We start from the raw sequence: 20,896 nt of genomic DNA on the forward strand, positions 1-20,896 counted from the left end.
CAAAACCATGAGATACCACCTCATATCTGTCCGAATAGCTATCATCAAAAATACAATGAATGACAAGTATTGGTGAGGATGTGGAGAAAAGGGAACTCTAATACACCAATTAGAAAATAGTGAAAGACTTAATTTTGGGGGCCTCCAAAATCACTGCAGACAGTGATTGCAGCCATAAAATTAAAAGACACTTGCTCCTTGGAAAAAAAGCTATGCCCAACCTAGATAGCATATTAAAAAGTACACATTACTTTGCCAACAAAGGTCTGTCTAGTCAAAGCTATGGTTTCCAGTAGTCATGTATGGATGTGAGAGTTGGACTACAAAAAATGCTGAGTGCCAAAGAATTGATGCTTTTGAACTGTGGTGTTGGAGAAGACTCTTGAGAGTCCCCTGGAGTGCAAGGAGATCCAACCAGCCCATCCTAAAGGAAATCAGTCCAGAATATTCACTGGAAAGACTGATGCGGAAACTCCAATACTTTGGTCACCTGATAAGAACAGCTGACTCACCGGAAAAGACCCTGATGCTGGGAAAGACTGAAGACAGGAGGAGAAGGGGGTGACAGAGGATGAGATGGTTGAATGGCATCACTGACTCGATGGACATGAGTTTGAGTAAGCTCCAGGAGTTGGTGATAGACAGGGAAGCCTGGCGTGCTGCAGTCCATGGGGTCGCAAAGAGTCAGACACGACTGAGCGACTGAACTGAACTGAATACACCAATGGTGAGACTGTGAATTGGTGCAGCCACTATGGAAAACAATATGGAGGTTCCTCAAAAAAGGTTAAAATAGAACTGCCATATGGTCCAGCAACTTCACTTTTGTGTATTTACTCAAAGAAAACAAAAACACTAGTTTGAAAAGATATATGCACCCAATGTTCACTGTAGCATTATCTACAATAGCCAAGATATGGAAGCAACCTGAGTGTCCACCAACAGATGAGTAGATAAAAAAGATGTGGTACATATACACACAGTGGAATATTACTCAGCCATAAAAAATGAAATATTGCCATCAGTGACATGGATGAATCTAAAGGGTATTATGCTAAGTCAGACAGAAAGACAAATACCATATGATCTTATATGTGGAATCTAAAACAGAACAAAATGAAAACAGACTCACAGATATAAACAGGTGGTTGCCTGACGGGATTGGGGAAATGGGTAAAATTGGTGAAAAGGGATTAAGAGGTACAAACCTTTGGTTATAAAATAAATGACATGAGGATGTAATATCTGTATAAGGGATATGGTCAATAATGTTGCAATAACTTTGTATGGGGACAGATGATTACTAGTCTCATTGTATCATTTCTTAATTGATACAAACGTCAAATCACAACATACTACATCTGAAACTAATATTATTCCTCAGCTGTATGTCAATAAATCAGAATTGAATAAAAATGAGAAACTCTCCCTATCCTCAAGGATACCATCTTTTGTTGACTTGAAACATACATTTATACCACATATTTTATATACATATAATATCATATTTATGTGATATTATGTCACATATTTATGTGTAAATAAAATAGTTTTCTTACTTTTCTACTGCAGATCGTTTCTGAGATTTGCTCTTGTAATTTAATGCCATCTTAGTTTCCATTCCGGTGTATACAGCAACACCTGAAAAACAAAACCATCTTCAACTAATCCTCCACCATGTTTCACAAAAGCAATGGACTCACTAGCATGAAAGCAACTTAAAAAATGTATCAACTGACAGTTGTTAGAGTCTGGCTTTCAAGTCCCAGAGGTTTTTGGGAAACTCCAGTCATTCAGCTGACTGAGAAAGGCATATAGATTCTGTTCCCGAATAATAACTGAAATATTTGAATGAAAGCGGTGTTACTTGAGTTGGAACTGATGGGGCAAAGTATTTGGAAAGATAAAGATAGCAGAGAATGCCATTACAGATACAGCAAATAGTGCACTAACTATAGGGCAAAGACAGAAATGGAAAAGCACTTTCTATTAGGCTGTAACAATGGACTCGGGTCAGTTTGAAAGGCCTTGAATGCCAGGATCTGGAGTCTAGACATAATCTCATAGGCACTGGAAAGAAAAAACAACAACAACAACAAAATTTTGGAGTTAGAGCTTTGTTTGAATGCTAGCTCTGCCACTTAGTTCTGCAACCTTGAGCAAGTTATTTAATCTTTCTGAGAATCAATTTCTCCATCTTTAAATGGGAAAAAATAACCTCATTAAAACTGCTGCAAGGTTGTGTGACAAATTAGCAAAATGCCTAGAAACAGAAAGACGATCAATAAATGTTTATCCCTATTCCTAAGCAGCATGATGTGAGGAACAATATTCATCATGTTCTCTTCCTAAAGATCTGTCCTGGAATTTTCACTATTAGAATTATTCCTTAAAGGCAGAGATTACAACTCAAACGATAAAGGGCACCAAAACTATAGAAATGTGAGAAATCAGACAGAATGGTACAACATAGAGACGCGGTGCTTAGGAAAACAGCAGCACACTCACCTAAAGGAATACACATTTCCTTTAAATTTAAGACTGTGAAAGGTATTACTGCTAGAGAGGTGTTAAAATACAGCACTGTATGAGAGGGCCTGAAAGTCTTGGAGGTTTCTTTGGACTTTTTAAACCATAAAACTTTACTATTCCTTTTTAAAGAATAACTATTTACTATTATTTAAAGAATAACTATTTACTACTATTATTACTATATAACTAATTACTATTCCTTTACTATTTCCTTTTTTAAATTGTGGCAGAATACACGTAACATACAATTTACCATTTTAATTCAGAGGTACTTAGTTATATTCACAATGTTGTGCAACCATCCTCACTAACTAAGAATATTTAACCCCGCACCTCCCCCTCCCCCCAAAAAAACCCTGAAACCATTAGGCCATCATTTCCCATTCCCCTACCCAGCTCCTGGGAACCACTAATCTAGTTTCTGTCTCTATGAATTTGCTTATTTTGGACTTTTAAAATAAATGGAATCATACAGTATGTGGCCATTTCTGTTTGATTTCTTTCACTCAGTATAATGTTTTCAAAGTTTATGTTGCAGCATGTATCAGTACTGCATTTCATACAGGGGAATAATATTCCATTAGTTGGATAGCCTACATTTTGTTTATCCACTCATTAGTCGATAAGACATTTGGGCAGTTCCTACCCTTTCGGCTATTGTGAACAGTGCTGCTATGAACATTCTCATACAAGCCTTTGTTTGAGCATCTGTCTTCAGTTCTTTAAGTTATATATCTAGATGTAGAATTGCCAGGTGATATGTTTATAATTCTATGTTTAACTTATTGAGGAACTGCCAAACTATTTTCCACAGCAGCTGGAACATCCTTCTCCTACCAGCAATGTATGAGAGTTCCAATCTCTCCACATTTTGGTCACACTCATTACTCTCCTTTTTAAAAAATTATGGATTTCTTTATCAGACAGCCTAACACTGAGAGATAAGATATAGTACAGTTAACAGAAAACAAAAGAATGAGAAAGAAGAGCTCAAAAGCTAACGGTCATTCCTTAAAGGTGAGGAGCTAGTTGATAGCTAAAGGTTATCATTAACTTCATAATTTACCTAGAGTTGACTCAGAGCATAGTGAATTGAGATCTCCAATGTAAGAACACTATTTATTTATCCTTTTGATCCAGTCAGTGTATGTAAAAACAGCATCTGATATACAGTCACAGATCAGTTAAGAATTTGCTGAAGGAATAAATGAGCTAGCAGTTTTAACAATCCAATCTACCTATAATAGAATTATACAAGTGGTTTATTGCACCATGGTGCCAGATTATATAGTTCTCAACACCATTAATACAAATGCTAAAATTATCTTCTTAGCACGAAGTATTCACAAAGCAAATATAACAGCAAGGTTCTAATCTATTATTCAAAAGTTGGAATTAAGAAAAAATACAACACAAAATTATATTAACACAATCTTTGAAAGAAAATTATCAGAGACAATAAATTATCTAACCAAAATAACACAAATGCTGTGCTTTCAAAAATACTTCATATAAAGCATCAAAATAAATCTATTATTAAAATTTTTCAATATATACAAACCAAAAATTTCTTTTGTGTTTTTTAATCTGGCTCCACGAAGCAAGAGACTCTCTGGCCCCAGAGGTCTAGGGGGAAAAATAACCAAAAGCATTAAATATATTAAAAATTCAAGTAAAATGTAAATGGCATCTTTAGCAGACAGAAGGGACTTAAAGCTATACTTACAACAATGCTTTCACATAAAACCAAAATCTCAGCTAGTATAAAGCTGTCTAGGTCAATCATGAGGTTAGTTACTGTAACAACAAATGTCTGCTTTAGCATTTCAGTCATTTTAAGGTCAATGACTCAGAAATAAGATTATGCCTGTAGACATAATCAGAAAGCCACTAGTTTTAGAAGTTTAAACATAAAACTCAACAAAACCAAAAAATTAAGGGATAACTTAAAAATGTTTTACAGAAGACGAAATTTTAAAATTTTGACCAAAATCAATAAAGTTTTCAAAGGGAAAATACAGAATTAAAATGCAATGTAAACAGGTTGCGTGAAGAAAAAAAAGCAATGTAAACAGAAATTGTATTATGATTCGTGTATAAATGCATGTTTTCTGCACAATTAAAATTATACTAGGTTACAAAAGATAACATAGTTAGGTGAGTTAGTATTTTTTTTAGGCAAGATCAGCACTACAACCTGACTACTTGCATTGCATACTTCTTGGAGCATGGGGGTCTTCTTGCTGTTTGAATTTCTCTCCATAATGGAGATATAAAATGAGAAGAAATAACTAGAAAGGAAAATTGTATTTTCTTAGTGATAGCAAATGATAACTCTGTTATAGATGGATTAAAACGCTTTAATTTTGTTGATATTCCTTATCATAAGGCTTTTCTGAAATATACATACAAGGTTATCCAAATTAAACAGAATTTGAACCAATTCTGAAGAGGTCTATAAACCCAACCCCCCCCAAAATGCAATGAATACAGGGGGTCAGGTGTTTGGCTATGTATAACAAGTATGGTTTTATTAGATCACATATTTGGAACACAACGAATGGATATTCCAAAATCAATTATTCAGGAGACTTATTACAGTTCTTTTTCCTTTGGTTCCAACAATGAATAGAAAAACTTCAAGCTCAAGTTGGCATAAAACATTAGGATATAATAGTAGAAAGTCTCAAATTAAAAATTAGTTCACTCTGGTTGCTTCAGCAAAGAACAAGGCTCCCTTAAAAAACAAACAAACAAAAGAAACTCAAAATATTCTCCTTGCTAACATAATTGATCTTTTCCTTTACCAGCCACAATACCTTAATGCAAGTCATACTATGTATCCACACAAGCATTCCATTATGTCACTACAGAAATCAAAATAAAACCCATTGTTGTTCAGCAGGGGTCCCTAAACTTACAAAGACCTCGTCACAGAGTTCACTGAAAGTGCCCCTATGTTAACTTTTATTAAAAATGTGAATCCATTCTGATGCATATTTTTGGTGGCTTGTCTTGAGGATTTTATTAAAACAAATTCTCAGTTCTTTATGTTAGTATCTTATTTTATGCAGCCAGTATAAACTGAACATCTCCAGAAAATAGGTGGAATGCTAATTAGACATTCAAGGGTTGATTCCAAGATTTATTCTGAATTCAGCTTTGTGGTCATGAGTAACAATGTAATCTCACCCTATCAGAAAATCTTTGAAATGACAAGTTTTTCATGTAGGTACCAGAAATTAACCTGAATATTGAGGGAAAACAAACCAAAACAACCAACCAACCAAACAGAAGAGTAAAGAAGTTCTAGATTGCCCAGTACTCTAGTTTATGAGGAATGATTTTGAAGTGAAGACCATAAGACATTTTTTGTATTCTAGACTTAGGTGGTGGTAGTTTAGATGTGTAAGAATGTGAACAGGAACCATTGTTTCCTTTATGTTACTATCTCATATTATTAATACTACCTAATATTATTAGACAAAGAAATACTAGTACACCAATAATCTTATTAACTTATTTTAATATTATTTCACAGCATTTGCTTCATCCTTGTCTCATTTGCTGCTGCTGGAAATTTGCTAGAAGATGAAATGTTAAATGTTTTCAACTCTTTTTCATGATCCCATTGCTTACTTATCTAATCTCCCTTTAACTTGATTTTACTCCCTCCCCCAAACAATTTTCACTTAAAAGTGATTGGATAATGCAAATTTATTCTTACCTTACAATTTCTTCCATTTGTTGAGTTATTGTCATTCGTCCCATGAATCTATCAAAGAATTCATCATGTTACAAAAAAACTAACAATACATTTATGACATCAATAGGTGGAAAATTTCAAGAAAGTTTTGGTACTATTCTTATACATGAAACAAAACCAGTCTTTTGCATGTATGAATGATCCAATATTCATACTAGAAATTACAAAGGTAAATCAGTCACTAAGCTTTAAAAAATTAGTATTGTTAGATTCTCAGGGAGTGATCAGTGGTGCTGTTTTCCCTCTCATGTTCTTCTGCTTCATCCCGTTCCATTTGTGGAGGAGCAGCGTAAAGCCTTCCCCCACCATGCAGTGTGTTCCCTGCCATCCCATGCATGATCTTCCTGGGCTTTGCAGATGATGTACAAATATGTGCTGGTGCCATAAGCTGTTGCTGCCGCCCACAGCTGTCTCACTGGCTCTCCTCATGGTTTATTTCATCCACTTTTGCCATCAAAATTGTAGCAGGAATTAATGGCCTAGAGGCTAGCCAGTTGCTAGTCATTTCTGCTTCCATCATTGTCTTCAACCTCCTAGTGGAGCTGGAAGGCGATTACTGGGGTGATCATGTCTTTTCCTTCCACTTTATGCCTTTTTTTCCTACCGCCATGGGACTGCTCTACCATAACGAGTAGCAGAGAGCCTCTGGCTAGTGACAGTGCACCAGAATGAGAATGAGAACAGTGCCTCCATGGAGTGTGACAACATGACCCTCATTCACTTGCTACTTAAAGTCTTTAGGCCCATGAGTGAGAGAAACCTCACCCTGCTTCTGCTGCTGCTACAGGCCATGGGTGGTGCTGTCACCTTCTTCATTCTGACCAGCTGTCCAACTCCTCCATGTCAGTCCCCTGATCCACTGCACTTTGATTCACATCCTCCAGGGTTTCTAACTCTGGCTGACCCCTTCTGGACCAAGACTGCTTCCTAGCCCAGGCCTCTCCCACCCTTCATTCTCCTCCAGATTGTGACCTCAGCATCTTGGTCCCCGTGTGACTACTGACATCCTGGGCCTTTCTTGCCCTCTAAAAACTACTGCTTGGACTCTGCCTATGGATTTCTTGAATTTGCCACTCTCCTTCTCCATTCTGTTTTGCAGCCTCCTAAGGCAGAATACTGTAGTTTTTATGCAATTATCCACAACTCTGACACTCAAGGAGTATGTTGGGCCTGGGAATAGAACCCTGGTTGGGGACAGGGATATAAGTTCAAAGATGGCTTGACATTTGGCTATAAATCATGTATTCTGATTAACAGCAGATCAGGGGGTCAGGTGCTCCCAGTGGTGACAATAAAATGTTGTATTTCTTATTTTAAAAAGCTTTTTTAAACTTTCTCCCCATTTTTCAAATAAGGCAAAACCACTCAAAGCATTAGTCACATTTGATCTCATTATTAATCTTATGCTTTCTTAATGCTGTATCATATTCTAGTTTTCAATAATCTTTTTATAATTCATCCTTTTCTGAGACTTAGAAATAACAGCAATATAGAACTCAAAGCACTGAATTCTTCACAGTTAAATCTATCTTACAATTTAAATGCACAGAACTTCAATTTTTTATAGTTAAGTGGAAAATTCCATACTGTTTTTGTTTTTGGTGAAAATGTAAGGTTTTTATACCACACAAGAGAAAATTCCATTATAAATGTATGGATCCAGAACTAAGATATGTAAGAGATCTGAAAAAGCCAATGACTAATGATAACATCTTAAGCCAATAAATGCAGAGAATGACAAAAAGCTGACGTCAATTTTTACAATGTGGTTGTGATTTTTACTCTTACCCATTTTTGAGTAAAAATGAGTAGTTTTCTCATGGAAGTTTTTAATAATGAAAGTTGTTTCCATTTCATAGATGGCAATAATTAGCATATGGCTCGCTGAAAGATGACTTACAGTGTTAAAATGAGTTAGTTCCTAAAGAACAGAAAGACATGGCCCTTCATGGAGCACATATACACATGTGCCTGAGTGCATATATACACACACACACACCATTAGATTATTTTCTTCTAAGGAAATAACTTTATTTCCCTCATAATTACTATTACTGTTATAATGTTTACTGCTATTGTTATAAAGCCAGTTCACATCAAAGTAGAAGATAACAGGGAGGAACACGTGAATAAAAGCACAGCTTTTAATACTTCAGCTCAGAATTCTGCCAAATTCTGTTTTTAGCTTTGACCCCATTTAACTGATCTCCCGCTTGCTCCCCCCAGTGATGTCTTCAAACAGCTATTTCGTTGCATGTTTATGACTGTAAAAAATGAGACCTGTAAACAGACTTAAAATGAACATGGTGAGTACCACGTCATACCTGTACAAGTCCGCTTCTGGCTGCTGGCATTCTACCACAGCTATAAGAGTGTCCAAATTGGCAACTGTCTGTAATACTGCTGTTTCTGGAACTGCCACATGTGTCTGAAAAAAAGAAAAGTTAAAGCCCATAGTTTTGAGATCTAAATGGGACCTCACTCATCATTTATTTCAAATCTCTTTTACAAATGAAATCATAGCATTCTATACTTGAGATCACGGCAAGCTAGACGGCAGAAGAGAAGAGAAAGAATGTAAAGTAACAAGCAATAAAAGGGGCTACTGTGACTACCTGTCTACAAAGGGCATTTGCATACAAGGAAATTAAGTCTGTAAGTGTGTTAATAGTCATCACTGCTCAAAGTTTATTGCAAATAAATTTAATAGGTAGAAAAAAGTGAATCAAGTAAAATCTTTGATTGTACTTTGAAAATTGAGAAAAAATTTAAATGTGCCCTCTATTTAAAAAAGCACCAGTATATTAAAACATTATAGTTTCTCCAAAGCACTTTTTACTTAACTTGCCTAAACCATGTGAGGCTAACCTTGAAGTAAAATGTATACTTTCATAAGTAATTAACAGTAATTTAAAACATTTCTCCTTTATCAGGTCAAACTTTATTACCTTAACCAAAGGAAAATATCACTATAATCCAGAGATGTTTTGTTCACCAAGAGCCACACTCAAACATACACATGTACAAACCTTCAGGTTAGTTTCTCCATCCAAACTAGCAGTTGTAACGTGACAAGAACCATCAAGTCGATCTGAGGACAGAAGCACCAAATCTGCAGGGAAAATTTCATTTTTGGCTACTCGAACAATATCACCCACCTATGAAGAATTTTGGGGAAAAGTGGATATACAGATTTTAAAAGGCAGGACATATTTTTATTGGGTTCTAAACAAGTGGTCTACTACAATATTTTAATGTAGGAAAGTAGACTTTAACTAAAATATAATCAGATTAGAATTTTTGCTTTTAAAATATAATTGATTTCTATTATTTATTAAATGCATACCCGAATGTTTTTTGATCTAGTTGTTACAAGGCCACCACTTCGAACAACATAAACAGGAGCTCCATTTACTTCATTATCTGAGATATGTCTTAGCCAATCTTCATAACCCTGTATGCATCAAAATAAAAAAAGCCCCTCTTAGTATAAATTAGAAGATGTGTGTATGTGTGTGTGTGTTAGTCGCTCAGTTGTGTCCGACTCGCCCGCCAGGCATCTCTGTCCATGGGATTCTCCAGGCAAGAATACTGGAGTGAATTGCCATTCTCTTCTCCAGAGATACTTTTTATCAAATGAGAAACGGAAACATAATTTTCCCCAAACATTTCATTCATTAGAACCATGTTAGACTACTTTGGCATTCATTACTACTAGAAACACTCTCTTCACTTGGTTTTCATCACACACATGTTCCTGGTTTTCATAGTACCTCTCCAGTTACTTCTTAGTTTACTATGGGAGGCTCCTTCTATATCATCTTAATGGGCCCTTTTTTCACCCTTCTCTTAACTTCCTACTACCTGATTTCTTTATCCCTGTGTCTTCAAAAAATTCTGAAATTTCTATCTCCAGCCTGTATCTCCAGACTCTAATAAACTTAAATATCCAAATGCATTCTTAATTATTTCCATTTTGATTTCTCATAAATAACATTAAACATTTCAAAACTAAACTGATGATGTTATCCTTAAAATCTGCTGCATTTCCAATGTCTCCCATCTTGACAAATGACTCATTTTGGAAAGAGGTTCTAAGTTATTATTATTATATTAAACTCACTCCTTTGGCAGATATATTATAAACTCATTAACATCTTTTCAACTTAGTTACAGCATCATATTCCAACTAAATCCACTCTTTATTTGGCTAAATTTATACTGAGAAACCAAGTAAAGAAGTATGTCAACATTTAACACTTTCTTAAAAATATTCAAGAGGTTCATTCATTCATCTATTCATTTATCAAATATTTATTTCATGTCAAATATGTGCATAACCTTGTTCTGGTCACTGGTAACATACTGATAATATGAAACAAAGTCTCTGCCCTCAGAGAACTAAACATTCAAATGAAGGTGACAGAGAAACTAATAAACAAGCATTTATTCAACAGAATAGGTAGTGAATAAGAAATGATATAAGCAAAAAGACCAGAGCAGCGAATGAGACAGTGACACAGAGGTTAGGAAACGCTTAAGGTGTCCAAGAGGTAATAGTTGTATTTGCAAGCACAAATTGTTATATGTGTGTGTCTGGAGTTCAGAGCATAGTTTCAGGATACATGTAAATTTAGACCCACTAGACTTGATGAAATCACCAAAGAAGAACTTACATTATAGAAAAGAAGTCCAAGGGACAAATATTTGTTACTCTGATGCAATAAATGACATCTACAAAACCAAATGAATATGTAATTGTATTAAGTGATCTGGATGCTTACTGACTGACATAAATCCTAGTTTCCAACAGGCAATGAATAAAGGGAAATCAAACTTACAGCAGTAGCATGCTATTCAGACACATTAGATTAACTGTTAATTTATAGACTTCCCTTGCCTTTATCAAATAAGTAATAAATAAACTACATCTCAGAATTATAAAATGTTTGCCAATTTTGTTTCTATGTCAGTTTAAACCTTATCCCTCAGTCTTACAAAATGAAAACTTATCAAACTGGCATATGAAAATTTAAATTAACTCTTTAAAAGGAAGGGAGCAGTTCTGAACAGTTGAGCTTCTGCCAAGATATTTTGAGAAGTGGCAGCTATATAAACATGATGCTTCTAGGGATTTTTTAAATTTCTTGTCATGTTTATCCAATAATACTGTTTTTCTGTACCTAGATGTTAATATCAAATCAGATCTAGTTGAAGCTATTCCCTTAGAGTACAACTTTACATAAAAATCAATTTCACAGAGAAAGCTGTAAAAAGTAGGAAAGCACTATACAATTTTTATTCAAAATTTTTAATTCAATTGTACAGAAGTACAGGCTTTACTCCTAAACATATCCCCTTCCTTTCAATTATATATCCTTTAAATACTACCAAACTCTACAAAGATGATTATAACAATCTGTTTCACACATAACTTCGTTTGTACACACAAAATGCTTGCTTTTGGATACTTCTTAGGTATGTTAAAGGAAAAACATACTTTAATCATTGTAATCATCCCATCAGTCACCAAGTACCTGATAAGCGTGGCTTACCTCAGTTTAATTTTTACCATTTGCAGAATCAAACAAATTTGCTCTCTTTCTTTTTATAATTTATTTTTTTGGCTGTACTAGGTCTTTCACTGCTGTGCAGGTTCTTCTCTAGCTGCAGGAGCAGGGGCTGCTCTCTAGTGCACGGGCTTCTCCCTGCAGTGACCTCTCCTATTGCAGGGCACAAGCTCTAGGGCACTCAGGCTTCAGTAGCTGTTGATTCCTGGGCTCTAGGGCACAGGCTTAGAATTTGTGATACACAGGCTTACTTGCCCCATGGCATGTGGGACCTTCCTGGATCAGGGACTGACCCCATGTCTCCTGATTTGGCAGGTGGATTCTTTGTCTCTGAGCCACTAGGAAAGCCCTAAATTTGCTTTCTTATGAAAATTACTTTTGCAACAATAAATCTCACTTTGGAGGAGAAAACTTCTGAATGACTTGGGAAGAAAGCAAGCAACAGAAAATATTTCATACCTGCTTTATGGCAGTAACTGTTATTACAAAGAACAATGGAAGTCCACTGGTAACTGGACTGGTAGGTGTATCAATCATAAGCTGCATTAAAAAAGAAAGAATGCAGAGTATTATATTTTATATTGTACATATCACTATTAACATCTAGAATCTTATAATTATTGGGAAATCTGAAAACATACAAAATATGTATCATAGTTCAGATGAAAAAGTAACTTGAGAGAGATTATGCAGTGAATGTAGTTTACTTCACGGTTTCACAAGTACACTTTGTTAGCTATTATATGGGGTTAGTAGACTATCTAAATCTATTGCATACCCACAAATATTGCTAGAGTGGACTCAGTTTCTCTGCTTTCTTAACACATAGAGTACTTAAGGTCTTCCTCAGTATTTGTCTTGGAGGGGAGCTACAGCTATTCAGAATTTCAATTCACATTTCTTTGCCCATCCAGAGAAATGCTAAAAAAAAAAAAAATCTGTCAATTTTTATTCTGGGATCCAGAATAAACTCACACTGGAGAGAAAACAAGAAATGGGACTAGGGGTTTCTTTCTACAAGTGATTTTGTTACAGCTAGTAGAGCCAGAGGGGTACAACTTGGAAAACAAACAATGCTGCAATTATCCGAATCATACGCAACAGATGTTTCAATAAACTACTTTCGAAGAAATATGTGCAGCAATTATATCTGGTTATTTAGAACATGGGTCTAATAATTTATTAATATTGGTTTACTCTGGTTAGGCCAGTTAAGTTTGTTCTATTCCACAGACAGGCTGAATTCCTGATCTTAGGCAGTAATTTCACAAATGCAAGTTACTTGTATGTAATAAGTGTAAATTTCTCATTTTTTCTGACCAAACAAGCTGATGGTCTATTGATTAAAAAACAAACAAACAAAAAAAACCAGAAGTTCCTTTTCCGCTCACAAAGGGAAGCAATTCAAGAAAAGCTTCCTCAAGCTTTAAGGTGACTACTTCACAAGTTTTTTTTCTTTTGAAGGTCCAGGTTCTATGAAGAGAAGAGTTCAGAGTTTATAAAAAAAAATTCAGTGCCACACTGAAAGAGACTGCTAACGTATCATCAGAAAAGAAAAACCTCTTTGAAGCAAAACGACAATCACTAATTCTAAATCTTGGTTTATACTCAAGTTTCATACTGTTCTCTGGGGAAAAAAGCACAATGTGAAAAACTAAAAACTAAAGAGCTTACAATGAATATACATTTAAGTTAAGAAAATGGCCTCCTGGATAAAAATCTATATTCATGGAGATTCTTAGAAATTTTAATAAAAAACTTTAAAAATAAAAGTAAAATCTGTAAATTAAAAAAAAAGAAAAGCCAAAGGAAGATTAATTTTGTACAAAGATGGTTCCGCAGGCAGAAATGTGCCAAAAACAAGTGCTGTATATTAAAAGCCAAAGTATTTATTTTCTGAGGCAGAACATTTGAAAGGATGATGCCGTTTTCTTGGCTTTAATTATGATTATCAGCACTATAACACATAGTGATAAAACAAAATACAACCGATCTTAAAATTCACTGGCTATTTTTCAGACACCTAGATGTGATCACATTACTGTATTCACTGAATACAATGGGGAAACTCTGCAGATAAAAAAATGGGTCCCATAGTCATATGGTTTAGAATGCAATGTTAACTTTTCCTTGAAGATACATGTTTAGCATTCATGTCTAACAACTTAACGATTTATGGAGTGATAAAGCTTACCTGAACCAAAAATATAATAAGAAAATAAAAGTTTGCCACTCTTCTGAATTGTTCAAATAAATTTTTTGGAACAAAATTCCACACAGTATACTAAAAAAAACAAAAAACAAAAAGATAAGTTAATATTTTAAATAATATGTATTATATACAAATATTAAGAAAACTTGTACACATCAGATATACCAAGCCCTTACACAAATTCATGTAACTTGATAGTACAAAAACTTGGTTTTTAGAGTTTCAGGGCTTTTATTCTACCTTTTACCTTTTACTATTTATTGGCAATTTTAGTATAACTTTAAAAGAGAGATAAAGGAACCTATCAATTTTGCTAGTAAATTCCTAGTTTTTTAGAAGTTGGAGATGGAAGATCTAAAATACTATTTTAATAATTTATTTGGATTTTGATTACAAAAAACTAAACCTGATGTTGAAAGATGAATTAAGGGACTTCCTTGGCGGTCCAGTGGCTAATACTTCACGTTTTCAATGCAAGAGATCTGTGTTCGATTTCTGGTCAGGGAATTAGAACCCATATGCTGCAACCAAGAGTTCATGTGCCACAACTAGGACCCGGGGCAGCCAAATCAGTAAATTTAAAGATGAATTAAGAGTTGATAAAAATGCTAACACTGGATTCAGTTTACTTTATAAATATTTTCTTTAGGTTTCCTCAGAAACAAAGGAGACAGTACGCCTCGTTAAGCATGGGATATGAAATGTGAAAAAGATTAAAAATTACTTTAGTTAAGTGATCACTGGTATAACCATGAAGAAAATCTCATAAAGGATGTGAAAATCCGTCACAATGTCTATTTTACAGTGAGACAGTAGAGTATAATGGTTATAAACATTGATGGTAAAAGGTTAACAACTGCTGTGATCTAAATCCTAATTCATGGTCATCAAAGGACCTTGGATCTTATCTCTTTGTATCTCATTCTATGTTCTATAAAATGAGGACAGTTATGACAATCATACTGTATAGGTTGTTACAAAGATTAAATGAGCTGATATATTTATATAGTGCTAAGGACAGAACCTAGCTCATACTAATCACTGTGTGTCTGTTGCTGTATTATTAATCAGTTTATAAGTCTATAATGTTACATTATGGGGTCAGGGTAACACCATATAAATTTTACTTGTGCCACTCACTACACACAACACAATTATGAATAAAACAGGGAAACACTTTACAGTATTGTTACTTTACCCAATGTCCATTCACCTAGCAGAATATAAGATCCCCTGGGCTAGGAACATTGTTTATTTACTGCTCTATCTTCAGCACTTACACTATAGCACACAGATATCAAAATGCTAGCAGAATAAATAAATAGGCAAACAAATAAACACTGATGGAAAAAAATTTCCATAACTCTCTTGGTGTCAGGTAATAAATGAAGCCTTACTGGTTATTGACTAATTCAAGATTTTCTGTGGTACAATGGAAGATGGTTCTAATTTCTGAATTTCTGTAGGTCAGAAATTCACTTCTTATTCAATTTTTTCTGGCCATGCTGTATGGCTTATAGGATCTTGGTTTCCCAACCAGGGGTTGAACCTTTGTTCTTGGCAGTGAAAGTGAGAAGTCCTAACTACTGGACTGTCAGGGAATTCCCTTAATCAGTTTTTTGAGACCTGAAACATTCACATATGAACAATTTTATAAATATGTCTAGGTTCCCAGAAGAGCCCACGAAAGCCTATTTGACTCAAGGGTGTATAAAGAATAGGACAATACCTAACAGCCTTTCTCAGGTGAATTATATTTTTAGTCCTAATCTGGGATACCCAACATTTTCCTGTGGTCGTAGTGTCACCAGCGGTTCTAGAATCTGAGATTGGGAACCATGTTCAAGACTCTAGAGAAAAGAGAGGCATATACTTCCTGGAACCAAAAGAGGTCATTGGTACATGAGACAATTAATTCTGGGTCAAACCACTGCCAGCTGATCTTAACTGGAGTAAAAAGACAGTTGTCCCTACAAGGGTCATAGTATTCCCACACAACTTTCTTAGTCACCAGATCAACTGTATAAAACTTTATAAGAACTTGACAATGTTCTAAGTTTACATTAATCTATTTGAATCATAATAGTGATAATACATTTTATCTCTCAGAATTTTGAAAAGAGCAACTATATAAGTTGGCAATAAGAAAGTTAATTAATTTCAGGATGTTTCCTTTGGCTAGCTCAATAATACAATGGAAAAACTGAGAAGAAACAAAAACTTCTCATGAGCTAGCTTATAAATGTTGGGTATTGTTTTCAGGCAAACATTAGTAGATTGAGTCTAAATTCTGTGCTGGTCCTGTCATACACAGAGGAGGCACTCAAGTAGAATAATGTTTAAACACATGAAAATCTTCTAAGGAAGATAATAATTCATTATGCTTTAAAATTATTTTAATTATTATGCAATAACAGTCAAGAAAAATGAACTAGAAGCATATCTTCTCTACAGTTACCTACATGACTTTATCACTGCCCTTCTAAGGTCTGACATTAGTAAGAAAATGAAACCATGGTTATAAAATTAAATCTTTTGGAAGGAAATTTAAATTTAAATTCATAAATCTACTATATAGTGAATTAAATTGAACAAAGGCATATTTTCCATCTACAATGTGCAAGGCACTTACATAATAAGAGAAACAAAGATAACAAGTTTAAATAGAGAAGATTAAGAACGATACTTATATCAATAGCTATATTCCAAGATAAAGTAAAAGAAGGAATACACAAAGAATTCAACAAGAAAAATTTAATGAAGGAGGTCACATTCAACATGGGCTTCAAGAGAGGAACACTCACAAGCTGAAAATAGGGGGCACACAGAGGGAGAACATTTCAGGAAGGAAGGAAAGAATGAACAAAGGCAGAGAGCAGGGAAATTCATCATGGCTTTGTGGAATAGAAGATAATGCAGTCTGAAAAGAGTCTAGGGAAATAATAGAGTAGAAAGGTAGTAAAAGGGAACATTGAGAAGCCAGGCTCAACTATGGTCAAAAAAAAAAAACAAAAACAGACACTGCCTATATAAATATCTGTGCTTCCCTGATGGCTCAATGGTAAAGAATCTGCTTGCCACTGCAGGAGATGCAGATTCAATCCCTGGGTCCAGAAGATCCCCTGGAGGAGAGCATGGCAACCCATTCCAGTATTCTTGCCTGGGAAATCCCATGGCAGAGAAGCCTGGCGGGCTATAGTCCATAGGGTTGCAAAGAATTGGACACAACTGACCATGCACACACACATATAAATATCTACATTCTTGAAATATGGTTAAAAAACATGAAATCTACATTCTCTGCAAAAATATACAACCTATATTCTTAAAAATTGAGGTTATCAAAACAAAATCATAGCAAAGGCAAGGTGGTAGGAAAGTTAAACACGAGTTTATGGAATAGCAGGTAATCTGGTTTGGAAGTTTATAAAAGCAGTAGTGGAATAATAATAGAGGAGTGATAAGAAAGACAGTCTTCAGGTATGTGAAGAGAGGCAACATTTATTTAAAAGTCTACATTTCTGAAACCTGGTCAAAAACACTAAACCTAATACTACTACATTTGACTGAATATCAAAACATTCATATGAAGATATTTAATCTCAAAAGTTTTCCAGGAAACTCAGTTTCAAGTATCAGCAGACTGCAAACTCCTCAGTTCAGTTGCTCAGTCCTGTCTGAATCTTTGTGACGCTATGGACTGCAGCACGCCAGGCCTCCCTGTCCATCACCAACTTGCAGAGTTCACTCAAACTCATGTCCACTGAGTCAGTGATGCCATCCAGCCATCTCATCCTCTGTCGTCCCCTTCCCCCCTACCCCTGCCACTTTCAATCTTTCCCAGCATCAGGGTCTTTTCAAATGAGTCAGTTCTTCCCATCAGGTGGCCAAAGTATTGGAGTTTCAGCTTCAACATCAGTCCTTCCAATGAATATTCAGGACTGATTTCCTTTAGGATGGACTGGTTGGATCTCCTTGCAGTCCAAGGGACTCTCAAGAGTCTTCTCCAACACCACAGTCCAAAAGCATCAATTCTTTGGCACTCAGCTTTCTTTACAGTCCAACTCTCACATTCATAAACGACTACGGAAAAAACCATAGTCTCGACTAGACAATTACTTGGCTGGCAAAGTAATGTCTCTGCTTCTTAATATGCTGTCTAGGTTGGTCCTAACTTTTCTTACAAGGAGTAAGCACCTTTTAATTTCATGGCTGCAATCACCATCTGCAGTGATTCTGGAGCCCAAAAAATAAAGTCTGCCACTGTTTCCCCATCTATTTGCCATGAAGTGATGGGATCGGATGCCATGATGTTAGTGCTCTGCGTGTTGAGCTTTAAGCCAACTTTTCCACTCTCCTCTTTCACTTTCATCAAGAGGCTCTTTAGTTCTTCTTCACTTTCTGCCATAAGGGTGGTATCATCTGCATATCTGAGGTTATTGATATTTCTCCCCACAATCTTGATTCCAGCTTGTGCTTCTTCCAGTTCAGTGTTTCTCATGATGTACTCTGCATATAAGTTAAGTAAGCAGGGTGACAATATACAGCCTTGATGTACTCCTTTTCCTATTTGGAACCAGTCTATTGTTCCAGGTCCAGTTCTAACTGTTGCTTCTTGACCTGTGTACAGATATCTCAAGAGGCACATCAGGTTGGCTTGTATTCCCATCTCTTTAAAAAGTTTCCACAGTTTATTGTAATCCACACAGTCAAAGGCTTTGGCATAGTCAATAAAGCAGAAATAGATGCTTTTCTGGAACTCTCTTGCTTTTTTGGTGATCCAACAGGTGTTGGCAATTTGATCTCTAGTTCCTCTGCCTTTTCTAAAACCAGCTTGAACATCTGGAAGTTCATGGCACAAGTATTGTTGAAGCCTGACTTGGAGAATTTTGAGCATCACTTTGCTAGCATGTGAGATGAGTGCAACTTTGCGGTAGTATGAGCATTCTTTGGCATTGCTTCTCTCTGGGACTGGAATGAAAACTGACCTTTTCCAGTCCTGCGGCAACTGCTGAGTTCTCCAAATTTGCTGCCATATTGAGTGCAGCACTTTCACAGCATTATCTTTTAGGATTTGATAGTAGCTCAACTGGAATTCTATCACCTCCACTAGCTTTGTTCATAGTGATGCTTCCTAAGGCCCACTTGACTTCACACTCCAGGATGTCTGGCTCTAGGTGAGTGATCACACCATCGTGATTATCTGGGTTGTGAAGAACTTTTTGTACAGTTCTTCTGTGTATTCTTGCCACCTATTCTTAATATCTTCTGCTTCTGTTAGGTCCATACCATTTCTGTCCTTTATTGTTCCCATCTTTGCATGAAATGGTCCCTTGGTATCTCTAATGTTGTTGAAGAGATCTCTAGTCTTTCCCATTCTATTGTTTTCCTCTATTTCTTTGCACTGATCACCGAGGAAGGTTTTCTTATCTCTCCTTGCTATTCTTGGGAACTCTGCATTCAAATGGGTATCTTTCCTTTTCTCCTTTGCTTTCACTTCCGTTCTCTTCACAGCTATTTGTAAGGCCTCCTCAGAGAGCCATTTTGCTTTTTTGCATTTCTTTTTCTTGGGGATGGTCTTGACCCCTGTCTCCTGTACAATGTCCCAAACTTTCGGTTCATAGTTCATCAGGCATTCTATCTATCAGATCTAGTCCCTTATCTATTTCTCACTTCCACTGTATAATTGTTAGGTATTTCATTTAGGTCATACCTGAATGGTCTAGTGGTTTTCCCTACTTTCTTCAAGTGAACTTTGAAAAGTTCACTTTGCCTTCCTAGCAGGCAACCTTTTGAACTCCTAGCAGATAAGACAATTTAAGTGAACTCCTAGCAGATAAGACAATTTAAGTGAACTCCCAGCAGATAAGAATTATGAAAACTAGATTAAAACAAACTATTTAAAATCTTGGAACATGTCCAAAATATAGACAGAAACATGAAGAGAGTTTAACTTTAAAAAAATTACAAATGAAGGTGTATGAATTATAAGCAACAGCTTCTTAGCCTGGAGATACTATCCAACTCACATAGCTATGGCAGTCAAAGAGCAGGGAAAACTACTCCCTTATCAACAAAATACGACAAAGATTTAGAGCTCAAGACTAGAAAAGCAACTGGAAACTTAAGGGGAAAATACTAGCAGTGAAACCCTCTAAGGAAAATGACCCAAATTCAGAATATAAACTATCCAAACCTATGGTGACAACTAAAATGTGCACTAAAAAGGAAATGAACACAGATTCTGACACTTGCAGCAACAAAGATCGAGCTCAAGAGTACTGTGTTAAGTGAAATGAAATCAGACTCAAGACTCCTACTGTATGCATTGTTTATATGACATTCTACAAAAGACAAAATTATAGCTACAGAAAGCAGATCAGTTGCTATTGTTGGAGGTGAAGAGAAGGGAGAATGGCCACTAACTTTTTGGAGTGACAAATGTATTCTGTATCTTAATGATGGTGGTCATATGCTATACATTTGTCAAAATTCATCAAATTAGTAAATTTTATTGTATATAAATTATACCTAGTGTTTAAAAAAATTTTTTTCAAGAAGGACTTTTATTTCTTCCATCACTTACTAAGAACTATGTCATTAATCTAAAGCTCCTCTATTATCCTGACTTCCCTGGTAGCTCAGATGGTAAAGAATTGGCCTGCAATGCAGGAGACTTGGGTTTGATCCCTGGGTGGGGAAGATCCCCTGGAAAAGGAAATGGCAACCCACTCCAGCATTTTTGCCTAGGAAATTCCATGGACAGAGGAGCTTGGCAGGCTATAGTCCGTGGGCTCACAGAGTGGACATGACTGA

General features: G+C 35.7%; 1 protein-coding gene across 11 annotated transcripts in view; it reads right to left on the minus strand.

Moving 5' to 3' along the window:
• ATP11B (ATPase phospholipid transporting 11B (putative)) overlaps positions 1–20,896 on the minus strand; it is a 111,718-nt gene that overhangs the window by 66,800 nt on the left and 24,022 nt on the right. For 6 of the 11 annotated variants that reach the window (XR_011250193.2, XM_069558898.1, XM_070289374.1 and 3 more), the window contains exons 3-10: positions 14,063–14,152; positions 12,328–12,408; positions 9,645–9,752; positions 9,328–9,456; positions 8,623–8,726; positions 6,260–6,307; positions 4,094–4,158; positions 1,560–1,641 (exon numbers count right to left, since the gene is read on the minus strand). Coding sequence is in view for 10 of the 11 variants with exons in the window: in XM_069558898.1 (XP_069414999.1) it covers positions 1,560–1,641; positions 4,094–4,158; positions 6,260–6,307; positions 8,623–8,726; positions 9,328–9,456; positions 9,645–9,752; positions 12,328–12,408; positions 14,063–14,152 (707 nt within the window). In the remaining variant the exon portion in view is untranslated. Of the gene's footprint in view, positions 1–1,559; positions 1,642–4,093; positions 4,159–4,729; positions 4,824–6,259; positions 6,308–8,622; positions 8,727–9,327; positions 9,457–9,644; positions 9,753–12,327; positions 12,409–12,646; positions 12,790–14,062; positions 14,153–20,896 lie in introns of all 11 variants that reach the window. The other 5 variants (XM_069558943.1, XM_070289378.1, XM_069558932.1 and 2 more) reach the window with 3 other exon arrangements.

Source organism: Ovis canadensis, chromosome 1, assembly GCF_042477335.2.
Source record: "Ovis canadensis isolate MfBH-ARS-UI-01 breed Bighorn chromosome 1, ARS-UI_OviCan_v2, whole genome shotgun sequence".
NCBI lineage: Eukaryota > Metazoa > Chordata > Mammalia > Artiodactyla > Bovidae > Ovis > Ovis canadensis.